The sequence below is a fragment of the Bombus bifarius genome, unplaced genomic scaffold (assembly GCF_011952205.1).
Source record: "Bombus bifarius isolate JDL3187 unplaced genomic scaffold, Bbif_JDL3187 scf7180000007978, whole genome shotgun sequence".
Taxonomy (NCBI): domain Eukaryota; kingdom Metazoa; phylum Arthropoda; class Insecta; order Hymenoptera; family Apidae; genus Bombus; species Bombus bifarius.
Genome location: NW_022884363.1, coordinates 5,527,819 through 5,541,481, shown reverse-complemented (window position 1 = coordinate 5,541,481; position 13,663 = coordinate 5,527,819). Strand labels below are relative to the sequence as shown.

General features: G+C 44.0%; 1 protein-coding gene across 6 annotated transcripts in view; it reads left to right on the top strand.

Moving 5' to 3' along the window:
- Positions 1–13,663, top strand: part of LOC117204583 — a 305,110-nt gene that overhangs the window by 28,041 nt on the left and 263,406 nt on the right. For all 6 annotated transcript variants that reach the window (XM_033442133.1, XM_033442131.1, XM_033442132.1 and 3 more), the window contains exon 2: positions 10,265–11,152. In XM_033442133.1, coding sequence (XP_033298024.1) covers positions 10,265–11,152 — 888 coding nt within the window. The remainder of the gene's footprint in view (positions 1–10,264; positions 11,153–13,663) is intronic.

Here is a 13,663-nt window from a genome sequence, read left to right as displayed (position 1 = left end):
TAGAATTGAGTTTGATATAGACGTTTATGTGCTTCTTGCTATTCTCCTGATAAGCCAGATAGGCGGATGACCTTTCCTGTGAAATCAAGTACAAGGCAGCTTTTGTTAGAGGTACTGTATGCCCATGTTTCTTCTTACGGTTTTACGATTCCTCCTCCCATTTGGAATAGGTAAATAGCTAAGTTTGAGATAAGATCAAGCAGGATAACTGTCCTGAAAACACTTCTCAGACTTTATCTTTACATTACTACACGCTTTGCATAACCTTTACCTAACTGGATCAAACAATAATTCGTAAATGGAACTTCTTCTTTATAATAGACATATATTCCAGTTATATAAAATCACCACCGATTTTGCAGTTCCCTATATTTTCCAAAACTTTATATTCGTATTTACAGGCTGTGTTATGCGAGGATAAATCGAAAGAAAAAGAAAAGAGTAAAGTACTTTTCCTTCGTAGCCTTGTTTCCGACGTTGAAATCTCAAACATATCAATTTCGAATTCAATTTTCTCGTAAACGAAACCTTAAACGTTTCTACTGTTTCCACTTACTTTTATCCATAAAACAACCCCCTGTCCAGTTGTGACACAGCGTATATTCTGGCTCATGCTTCACAGTTAATGAAAGACATTTTCGTGCTAAACTGTATCGAGCATCGGTCCTTGACACAAGAAAAGTCAATTTACTTTTTCGATCGTAATAGTTGCCGCGCGCGCGAGTCGAAATTATTTTAATGGACATTCCTGTTGCGCTTCTCTATGTATTCGCGACATATTTGTCACGGTATACCGATTCTCGCGACAGCGGGAGTTTAATAACTTTGGAAAAGCGGCAGGAGCGCGTCCAATCTTCGCGCAGACGTACATACGTGAAGGCTCTTGGTAAATTCCCGGGTTTTACGAGCCTCGGCAAATACAGCAGGGAGACGCTTCAATCCGCTTGGTCTAATGGTATTGTCAATACATTTTTTACGAGCTACTACGCCCACTTTTATGAGAACAAATAGCACCGGTGGTACACGCGATCCCTCGATGCTTGTCCTCTTATGTGTTTGATTTTTCTCGGTAATCGTGGACACGTCGATCGTTTGTCTATTTTGAAAATGCCAGAGAAAGCTGCGTTCCGCTAACCACCCTGGGAACTGGTCTGCTCGAATCGTAAATTTGCAGACGAACGTTTGAACAGAATGTTTCGAGGAACTTGTTTCTTCGTGTGGAAGAATTGCTAGGATTTTTACGTGTTGTTGATAAAACGTGTTTTAGCTTCTTTAAAATCTCATCTTATTAAGATATTCAAATTTTTATGTCCCGATGCAAGTTTCATTTAAAAACGTACTAACAACGATTATTTGCCGAACTTGAAACATTTTGTAACGGCGGAAAATCAACAAGGAAAGGAAAACGATCGAAAGGAAGCGAGACCACGAAGCTTACTTCGACAATTCCTGAAAGTAAACTTTCCATTTATTCTTACGATCGAAAAGAATCACGACTTCGGAGTAAACTCAAAGAGAGTCGTCTCTCTACCTCGGAAGCTGCCAGATCTAAGAATTCCATTCCGAGACTCGGCATTCTATTTACTCTTGAAGACTCGATACGACGTGATTTTAACAGCGTAACATCCTTCGAAGGGGAAAAGCAAGTTGTTGGACGGGAGCTCCACCCTCTCCGCAGGGAAGATAGACCAGAGATGCCGTTGACAAGCGATATATTTCACGATTTTCCACCTGCCGCGTGGTCGATAAAGTATCTTATTATAAAGCACGACACGACGCGTCTCCCTCGGCGATGCTGCGTCTACGAGTGTACGAGGATCGAGGATAGTGCCTCTGTCGGTTGCCTATCGCGTCTGCGGGTGGGGCTGAAATCGATTCTGCACCCCCGGTTACCCCCTTGCAGTGGCTGTTGGCCCGCTGAGTCGCTTCGAGGACTGGCAACCCCGTAGCAAAAAGCTCTTTCACCCTCGATGCTGTGCTGCTTTGTGGATCTCAACCCCTTCTGGCTATTTTCTTCGTCCCGCCATGCTCCCCAGCCTCTCCTTGCCCTTGGACCGCACAGGCCAACTCTCTCTCTCTCTCTCTCTCTCTCTCTCGCTCTATCTATCTATCTATCTATCTATCTGTCCATCTATCTCTCTCTCTCTCTCCTCTTTCATCGAGTAGACACAACTTCCGCCCTCGTGAATCCGCCTGTACGCCCGGTGTCGGATGTTTGGGAAACTGGCCTGTCGCGTTCATCATACGAGAGAGTGTTTTATTTCCGCGTTTCTCTTTTATTTTTTTATAGAGAGGGTTACTACCTGTTTCCTGCTTTTTTATTCTCCTCTGGTTGGAGTGGTTGCTTTTTGCTTAAAATGTCCTTTCTTTTTCGATGACGTAGAAAGATGGTTTGGGTTATGCGGCGAGAAATTTATTGCCTGTAAAATTGACCTGGGAATTTTTTGGTAGAATAGGTCGAAGGGATTGAACGACGGAGAGTAGAATTGGTTGGGTGTGTTGACGGTGTTGACAATGGGTGTGATTATAGAATAGTGAATTATAGGTTTGATGATTATCATGGAATAATGGTACGTGTGGTGGCTAGTACGGTATTTGTACTGCAGTATATTAATTTATATAAGACGAATGATATATGTATGCATAGTAGCGTTTAAATCATTTGCTTCTGTATTATATTATTTTGAGTCGAAACGACCAGTCGTATTCAGTTAAGAACTTAGTATCGCAAAATTTTAGATGAGAAATTTGATGTCAAATTAGTATAATGCAGTACACGTAATCACTAATGCTGATTCGTGTAGGTGTAAATAACTCAAACGTACACCAGCGTCGATTTCATAGGAAAGTAAATTAGGTTCGTAGTCACGATTTATCCGATTCTACGTATTATGGTGATCACGTAGACTCGTTACTACCGTAACGTGCACGATGACCAGTACGTGGTCCGTGAATGAAATTTCGCTCGGCTCGCGGCTAGTTATAATGGAAACTTCATTGGACGAGAGCCAAACTTCTCTTCTCTTTGCTCGTGTAGATTCGCGTACCACGGATAAACCTAAACGCGTTTGACAGACTCAATTTTCTTAGAGTGGCTTTCGTGTAATTGTACCGCAATTTCATAGGAAATCTTTCTTCGAATATCAAAACAATCGCACGTAAGAATTAAATGTGTAGGAATTGGATATCGAGTGGTTTTCTACGGATTTTCCGACTGTTTCTAGAACCATATATATGAAACTGTAACATGGTTTTCTTTTTTTGGGAAGCGTGTATCTTTGAAAATACGATACGTTAGAATTATGACAGAAGAAACAAGAGTATGCAGGATTCGATCATAAATTTCTACATTTGTAGATAAGATTCGCTGCGTTTTGAAATCTAACGAGTTTAAGAAGAAAAATTTCCATTTTCAACTCTCTACGATCAAAATACTTCGCTCCTTGAAATACGAATCACCGAATACGTTTCAATTTCTAGCATCACGGAATAACACACAGCACTTTGAATCTGTCTCACCTATTTAAAATCTATTCCTTTCTGTTCACGAATGAAGCTCATCGTCGGAAAATATCCATGTACGAAAACCACGAGATAAGTTTCCCAATACTAATCGGTGCAGCGTCCTTTAAAAATCAGTCCACACGTTCCCTCATCGAAAAAACGTCGACTCCGATGCTCACCGAGCAAGAAGTTGATCGATGATGAAGCGTTATTAAAAAGTTTCGAAACCGCGAAATTAACGTAGAAGAAGATGAAACGAAAGTCCTGGCGACACACTGGCCACCCGCGCGGCCTGTTTTTTCTTAACCAAAATTTCTCTCTTGGACGGACGTAAAACGCGAACGGAGACGTCGATATAGCTCGCGGTCATCCGTGTCTACCAGTGATTCTCTCTATATCTCGCCTTAGCTGACCCCGATTATATCTCAATAACCTTATTTCATGACGATCAACGACGCGGAGACGTGAATGGTCTTCTGGGTGAAATTTAAGCTTGAATTTCACGGGGTTTCACGCTCGAGTTACTCGAAAGCCTCGATACGGGGTCTGATCGCTGGCCATTAAAATCAACGCAGGCATAATTTCATCGAGAACCTTGTTGGTCGGTTAAAACGCGAAATGGTGTTAAACAGGCATACTAATTTGGTAATTTGCTTATTTCGATCGTTTGCGTGAACTAATTGTTGTTGATTATGCTATCCGTTTCGGGCGTTTTGGTTACGAGAATTGAAAGTGTAATTTCAGGGAAATACGATTGTAATTTTGTGAATTGAAATTTCACCGATGTCGAAAGTGGATAATTATTATAGAATCGATGGATTAGGACAAGTGAACTTGAACAATTCTGGATGAAATACATTTAGGTCAAGAATAAAATATGTTAGAGCTCGATCTTTATGTATCGACTCTATGAGAATTCGGCGTATGCAAATGTTTAGTCGAATTTCGCTTAAACTTCTGTTTAAACTGCAGTCAAACAACAGTTAAAGCTTGTCTCGTTAATCGCATCTGTCTTTCCCATCTATCAAACGATTTAACTTGTCTTAGCAATTCTACTTTATGTCGCGAAGCTCATTCGCATATCTTAAAATCTCCCTTCTTACGTACGCCATACTAAAGATTCCATCCTTCAAACTACATGGACCACGTTTCCTTCTAATGTGTCCACATTACCTGTAGAATTTTTTATTTCACCCAGATTTCTTTTTACTCGTTTCATCGTCACATAGTACCGATCATTAGTCACAGTTTAACAGTTTTAGAAGGGATTTAAATTAATGATGAGAAACGACAGGTATTTATATAGTAGACACCCTAAGATTTTTGAAAACGTGCATAGTAAAGTCGAATGACTGTGCAAGAATCCCATGTTCTCTCAGTGAAGCGTAATTCTGATTAACGATCCTGCTTCGAGAAGCCTGTTTCACGCTTCTGGGTATTTACATTCCATCGGATCTGTCATTAAGCTGAAACGAAGAGGGAAGCCAATTCGTAGAGTCAAGATCGAAATCCGAAGCCATATTACAAAATCATCGAATTTAATATTTTTTTTTTAAACGTTTCGGTACACGTTTGCATTTCGGTTGAGAAAGTTTCTCCTGTAAACCTTTTTCTTCCTCGTCGAATCTGTCCGTTCACCTATGTATTTAGTTTTGTAAACTAGTTCCGAGAGTTTCCTTTTGCAAACGCCTCCTAAGATTGCAATTTGCTTATTGACAATTTTACTTGTTACGCATTCCTTAACGACAGCTTGCTTTCTCTTTCGCTCAGAGGCAAAACGCATACCCCGCGTAAGACGTAAATCATACGAAATGTGAAAGAAAAGAGCTAGAACTAATTCGCAACGGTCGGGAAAGGATAATTCGAGGAAACGAAAGGATAGTTCCAATGACCGCTTCTACCAAATTAAGGGAGTGCTCTGCTACAAGGCGCCTTCTACGGCATTTCTTTTACGAAGAAATTATACAACCTTTTCCATCCACATTTTCCGCGTGTACGTATATTTGCTTACGTTTCAGCAACGTTCTACATTTTTTAAAGAGTAATTTTTTAAATATTTCGAATTAACCGTTGTTCTCGTTTCATATTTACGTCTGCAAAGACAAAACGAATCCAAGTAAAATCTATGTGCTTTTATTACATTTTACGTTTGTAAGAGAATCCAGTTAACAGGTTGAGATCAAAGGAAAATTTTCCTCGCTAACAAACAGTCGTATCTTTTCAAATCAACGTTCCATTGTTGGAAAGACAGATCCACCACAGGTCGATAGACGATCGAAACGACCTAAATACGATCGATCGTGAATTACGGAGACCCACGCGACAGAACCGCGTGTTGGCTCGGCTGGTTCGCGAGGTGGGCTCGCCTCGAGTCCCGGAGGAGGTTTCTTCATACGTCGCAGGCTGCGCGTGATTTACGAACAAGTCGTCCGCGACGCTCCTCTCTGTTTCCTAACGCAATCCATTCCGCTTCGCCGGCCTCTGGGCGACAGATAGGGTACCGATGTATAAATTACTCTCGGGCCAATTAACATTGTCGCCTAGCGAGTGGACGCCTCGCGAGGAACCGGACTTTGAGTTGCATCGCCATTGCATGCGGGGGTGGGCGAGCCAAGATTAATCGAGCCCTTCTTCACTGGCTACGCGGTGTTATCTGGAAATTCTCTGGCTACTCCTAAGAACCCGTCCGACCCCGAGGAATTAATTTCGCGTGCAAATCGCCTGTAGATCGCTCCGTTGACAGGCGTTTGCTTGGCTTTTTGTTGCTCATCCGTTGGACGTTAAGCTCGTCACACTCGGCTTACCGTTTCGAGGATCGTACTCGTAAGTTGACGGAGAAAAAGGTTTACAAGTAGACTTGTTAAAAGGGCAGACGTTCGATATACAGTATTATGGAGGCTCTTGGATTATGGACTATGAAGATTTTATACCTTCGCGCGGAAACTGAATGTACGTAGCGGAATATGTTCCTAAGTTTATCGAGCGATAAAGTGCATTATTTCGGGTTATGTCGTGTGTTAATCCATGAGAAATTCTTCTTACAATTTGGAAAGTCGTTGAATCGAATCATGTTTATACCATGATTTAAATTTTGAAAATTGTCAGATTAGTTTGTTAGATTTAACAATGTTGACAATCGTTCAACATTATTTACCATTTGGAACAAGTGATGGGCTTTCTAAATTTTCCGTACACATATAAAGTTACCATCTTTAGTAATGGCAATAAAATCTTTGATCTCTTCCTAGTTTCGTATTTCAATTACTTCGCGATACCGAAAGATCTTAGCCCTTAAAACATTCTTCTTGGTTACAGGAACATACGCGTTCCTATTTACCGTACGTTCGTGAGTTCAGGAAACACGTTGCGTCGAGCGTACTTAAGCGACACGACACGGTGAAAAGATGACGCTGGTGTACGCAACACCGGCAGCTTCTCTTGGGTACACGATTACACGATATTTCATTGTCTCGTCGAGCATTGTTGCGCAATTATCCACGGCTGTACACCCTTTTGGCGAGAGTGTTTGCGTAACGCTACGAGCGCGGTTACCGGTATACCTATTTATAAACCCCCGTTGCATTGACGATCGGTAACTTCTCGTTACCGAGACTACCGCCAAGCGGCCATTTCTTAACGGGTTTCCGTACAGAGGAGTGCTGGTTGCACTTGTGTCGCGTACACGCGCGTCTTGCGACCATGGTTCCGGCGGAGAGGTGATTTAGCGGCGTCGCGACGGAGTCGCGTAGCACTGCCATGGATCGCGTCGATTTCACGTGTCACGGCTTGTATTATCGGTTCTCGGAAGGAAGGCATGCCGTAAGCGATCAAGAATTTACGCTCGTTACTCTACACCGAGTCAAGGCTGACGTTTTTAGTCGAAGTTGCCAGTTCGACAGCGAGGAAACGGTTTCGGGAAAGGCGAAAGCGACCCGTGAACTGTGCAGGTAGATCGCTACGGAGGCTGCGCATGCGCAGAGGAAATGCTGCGTACTTACGCTGCGCTAAACGCATATTTTACCAACTCTTCTGGCGGAAGAATCTTACGACTAGGTTTTACTTACTGTATTATGTATTATGGGGCGGAGAAGGAAGATCTGGCGTCTTTTATTCTTTTGAAATCGAGCACGCTAAATGTCTACCACCTGCAGCTTCGAGTAATAAGATAAACACAGAGTTGAAAATCACGGGGAGAAAATGAGAGATGAAAAGGTGTACCAAACAATTCGATCAGGAAGCTCGTTGAAGCGGTCGGTTCGAGAGAAAGGGTACTCGCCTGCGTTCTCTGATCTTTCTCTTCTCACAAAGAACAGTTGGCAGGACCGTTTAATATTCTTTAGCGATTTTTGCGCGCGTCGCGCTAAGCGATCGCGTCGACGAGAAGACCGCGCTCGAACGAACTTTCCCTCTTGATGGGTTCGGTGAAGAGGGAACCGGCCGAGGAGACACGCGCTTTGAATGAGCTGCTTGCCTCGAAAGATTAGCTTCGACTCGCTCCCACGCCTCATCTCGCTATCGCGTCATCGCAGAGATTGAATCTCGCTGCTTCCAGACTCCTTGGACGATAAAAGCAGCCGGCCCCGCTGTCGATCCGCACTCCAGCCTCGCTCACCGCGAAAACATGCAAACTCTGTTAGCTAAACTTATTAAGGAAGAGATATTCGCCGGTCGTTTCCGCGTTTACATTGAATACCATCGCGCTGCCGCGGACCCGAGGAGAATTGATGTTCTCGCGGACGAGCCGCTTATCGATTTAGTCGCAGAAGACGCGTAAATCAGACGAAATATGAACGGAGAAAGATAACCATGTATTCGCGCCACGACGGTGACCGATGATGACGTTAAATACGATAGTCGGTCCCCGGTTTTTCAGCTTCCTTGTGCGGCGCGAGACCCAATGCGTTAGATGATCTATGCGTCCCGCATTTTCTAAACTATCATCGATTTATCGTCTGTTTGCGTCTTTATGAATTAAGAATACGCTTGCCGCTGTTGATTTATTCATTTATTTATTTCATTCGTTTTACGAGTATGCGTATAAATTTACTTCTCTCTTTTACGTGATACGCGCACGTGAAATGCCCGTGATATGTAACGTTTAAAGGCGACACAGATCGCGAACGAGATAATTTTTAGATTTTTAGTAAATTCGAACAAATTTCCAAAGACATATTTCCATACCTAAATCATCAAATTGCAATCCTCAGAGTCCGCTAATTTTTTTCATCAATATATCGCCGAAAATCGTAGGATTTATCGCGTCGCAAGTTACATCGATAAGATTTGTGCGATCCCTGACAGCGAGGGATGAGGTTTCACGGGACGATTCGTAGCAAGCGTAATCTGTTGCTCGCGTGTGCAGAGGACGGTGAACCAGCAAACAGGGTCCGGCCCGGGATGCACACGGGTTCGTAAGTCAGCGCAGCGTGACTCACGTTCACGTAGGATCCCCTGATTCACGTTGTATTTCAGAAAGCAGGAAAGCAGGAAGTCGGTGTGCATTATGAAATCGGAGATATTACGCGAGGAAGTTGTATTCAGCGTGATCTTATGGGCACGGTCCAGCTATGGCGGTGCTGAAGCGTAGCGTAAAATATCATCGTTATGCACCGCTCGAGGTTAATATTAGCAACGACGGCGCCGTCCGCCGATATTTACTATAAGCCCCATTGTTTTATGCGGCGCTGAACGTTGGCAGACAGCCGCTGATACAGTTGTACGCTCGGCGCACCTCCGCGCCCGCTACCAACTGCGGAACTCCGCTCTTGCGAAATAGAATTGAATGACCGTTCGCCGCCACGCTGCTTGCGCTCGATTTCGATCCGTCTCGCCTTTTTATCCAATGTTCAGCTCCTGATTTTCCCATAGTAGATCAACGCAGAATTAATCAGCTTCTGAAGCAAGCTCAGCTTGCGAAATCGCTGCCGTTGATCGTGACGTTGCCTACGATTCCCAATAGCTACGCGACTCTTTCGTTTTTCTTTCGTGTTCTACGGTGGATTTAGAGCTGCAGATATGGATACAAGGGATGAATGTAGTAATCTTGTAAGGGACTCGATGAAAGTTTTTGGTATCGATCGACAGTCGAGGTGGGGAGTCAAATAACTGTGATGTGACTTGTAATAAAGAAAGACATTTATAATACGAGTATTTTTGGGGAAAGGACGCTACAGGCAATATTTTTGTTTCTGAAAAAAATACTTGGGTCGGTTGGTTGAAATAGCCACCCCTCGTTCTTGGGATAGCATAAGAAATCATAGATGATGAAACAACAAAATTGAAAGATACACGGTTGAATCTTATTTCCAAGATCTTTAGGGAGGAAAACTTGGAGTAATCAGCTTATGTCAGTGGATTAAGATACTAAATCATATTTTTCTAGACCACCTCTCTAATCTAAACAGACTTTCCCCTGTATCCAATATCCCAAATAGCTGTTGCCTCCGATTTATCAATTCTGATAAGTAGGAACTCGCTTTTCTAAATTGCAGGGAATGAAAAGATCGATTTATCAACTTCTTAGTTCATATTTCAAAGACGATCTCTTTCTCGATCACATTATCGCCACTTTATCTTCCTCTTAAGAGTAACGTTCCAAATAACCCACATCCTCAATTTTACTTTAACCTTTATCAAAAAGAATCGCGATTTGGAAATCTTCCGGAAAGCTCTCGTTAACAAATATTTGGCCACGAAAGGCGTAATGTTACGCCAACGTACACTGACAAACATTTTCAGCATCAAAATCTTTCTGTCACAGGTAATACCGGCGGAGCGTCGTATGCCAGAGCGAGAAGAGACCTGGACGTTGGCCCCGGACCAACACGACCCATGTTCCTTCTTCGACGACATCTCCGATGTCAAATCCAAACCAGTCCACGATGTGGATCCCACGCAATCTCGGATTGTCGGAGATACGGGTGAAACCGGCGAGCACCCAGAAGGTGGGACCTTACCACGTAGCCAAGAAACCAGGAAGAGCAAAACGAAAAAAGTGAAAAGTTACCTGAGGAAGTGTAAGGGCGCTCTTTCCAAAGGCGACGAAGCTTCCTCGGACAAGAAGCGTCACGAACACTGTACCTCGTGGTACCTGGACGAGTCTCACCAAGAGGATCTCGACGTTCTCTTACAGAAACAGTCAGAATATCTGGACGATAGGATCGTGGAAGCACAAGAAGCTTCGAATCTGATACCAGACGAGACCTTGGAAGACACTCCATTACCAATTGATACATTACCAACAACTGATCCTCTGATAAATCCCACGAAAGAGGACGATCGCGAGGACCCTGACGACGAAGCTCTGACAAGACTAACCGAGGATGAACCTAACGAAACGAGTGACTTGAGAAGAAGCCGGACATCCGTGTACGAGGATGCTAGAGATTGCATAAACGATCGAGAGTGTACGGTAGAAGAATCTTGCGTATCCGATAAGCCCCAGAGAAACGATGCAGTGTCTCTGGAAACTCTGACCACGGAAGATACGAATTTGAACAAGTGCGACTCGAACGACACTCTGATAGCGGAAGTGGCGGCTAGTGGACCGGACAGCCCGTCACTGGTCGACGTTGAGGAGGGAAAGGAGGAAGAAACGCGCGACCAGGAGGTGGACGGTGAAACACCGAACGCACTGTCTCTGCTCGGGGTGAGTAGACTACTCGATTATACCGTGATATTCGATTGTACTCTTTGTTTACTTGCGTTCGCGCGTTCGTGCGATCGTCGTTGGACAAACATAGGAATCACTCATAACGCGAGATTTCTCCCGATACCGGGGCCGATAGCATCGATTCGAGACGGTGGTTGTATCGAATCTAACGGTACCACCGGCGTGGAAGGCACGGAAAAGGAGCGTGCAGCTCCCATTTGAATACAAACCACAAACGGTTGCCGCGTGTGTGAGCGCGCGCGAGCACGCCGCTAAAGCAAATTGCAACACACAGAGAGGCGGCCACGGGCAACGTCGGCCTCTCTCGGTAATTTATACCGTCGCTCTTAATGCACTTGTACCGATGATTAAAACGTAATTTCCACGGATACGGGTAAACGTGCGCGGCCTTTTTCACCTGGTTCATGATTTACGGCGCCCAGTTTCGCAGTCGCTTCGTGATTTACGACGGGCCATTCCGTTGTCGTGGGATAGATACCAAGTTCTACGATCGTGCGTCGCGTATTCCACCGCGTACAGCTGATGAAATTCGGCGTTTTGTGGGAATGCAGCGATCGATAGGCGATCAAGTTGCTTCGGGTTTGTGAAAAGGTAGTTGAAAATTGACCGGTATAATATGAGTGTTGTTTATATGGCAAACAGATTTTAGGAACGTATACTGTACGCAGTTAGAAAGAAGGATGTTATTGGTCATAATCAACACCGCGGCTGTTTTTCTTACACGAAAGTCACGAATGAAAAATATGGTAAATGCATCTGTCTTTTAGTTTTAATTCGTCGTCTTATACGACTTCAATTTCATTAATTATAAAATCCGACTGCTCCTTCGAGAACGACACAGGAAGATTTGCCTGTCGGAATCGTTGAATTTACAAGTACCACGAGACACGCGAGCTCGTCCGTATTTCTTCGGTTTCGATCTTTGTCTCTCCAGTTGAAATTCACGTGGGCGTAACTCTGCAGAGATAACCGTGAATTTGTCTCGTTTATCGATCGTGGCTTATCGATGACAGTCGGCGTGGCTACATGACTTGGATTCGAGCTCATACCGCGCGCGAGTTAGCGGCGGGCCACGGTTGACAAACGGCGATGTTGGGCGTTTCACGACGCCGCGCCTGTGCCGAAAGGTGCGTGCAATAATGTTGCACGTCGCACGCTGCGCTCCAATAGCGTTGCACGCCTGCTCGTGATCGTGGAAAAACGGTCGTAAACCACGTGACAATATGAGCGTGCTCGCAAATGCCACGCGACCGTGGTAATTGAAGTTTGGAACGAAGATGAAGGGTTGCGTGACTTTTAGTTTCCTTTTTCTTCGTTGCGCCATCGAAAAGTTTGATTTAGGGCAGGCTGCCGGATGTTTTATGGATATTGTGCCAAGTTTATGTGGGTAGGAATTTTAGGAAGTTCGAAAAGGCGTGAGCTAATATTGGACGTGAACCTGGGTTTGCTTTTGCGATGCTACGATTAAAAAGAAGGAAAAAGGTAGATTTTTAAAGAACAGTTAAAGACTTACAGTTAAGAATTACGCAGCAAAGAGTACCTGCCCCTCAAAGTCTCTTTCATTTTCACAAAGATTCCAACCCTCCCATACAATGCAGTCGTTTTAAAAATCACGTCGCTTTCACCCGGAAACAATCACCATCGATACACAATACTCCCCGACCAGAGAATGTCTCTCGGAATCGTTTCATCGGTCGTTCTTTCCAATTCTTTTATTGCAAGTGGGTAGGGACACGGCATTCCGCGCTATGCAAATCGTTTGATAATCGATAGGGAATAATAGCGTTCGGGCGGTGCTCCGATTATTAGACGACAGTGCGATCAGAGCGCATTTTTTCTGAAATATTGTCGTGGTTACACGGGAACATGCGCGGCGCCTCTCACCTAGATACCTACATAACTTCTCCGCGAGTAGAATAATTCTGTCGTCGGCATGACCTGTTGTCACTCTGTCACTCTCGCTTGCGTCACTCTGTTGTATACCTGATTAGGTTTAGGTTGGATTGACTTCGTCGAGGTACTTGTTAAGGCGGTCCCGCCAGAGGTGTGTATGGGAATTGTAGCTCGTGCTCATTAATTATATCGGACGTGATTTATCTGGACCACGATGCGTCGTGCACGTCCCGCCACAAATCATTGAGTGTACTCTGGAAGTGCCGTGCACTGACAATCGAACGAGCTTTCGAGGATTCTCCATTAAACGGTGGATTTTTCTTCGTAATTACAACAACCCCTGGATTTCGTTAACTATTCAGTGAACCTTGACATTCAATGTCGAAGCAACTGAACTGAACGTTTACGATTGAGATTAGCTACTAAATTTTACCTAAGATCGTAGATAATTGCAGTCGATCTTTATATTTTTCCACAGTACCATATCTAAGCGCTAAAGGCTGAAGATTATCTTTTGAATACCTCTGGACATTCGTTGCAATTATACAGAAAGATTTATATCCTCCAATAAGACATTTTACCTAGGGAAAGCAC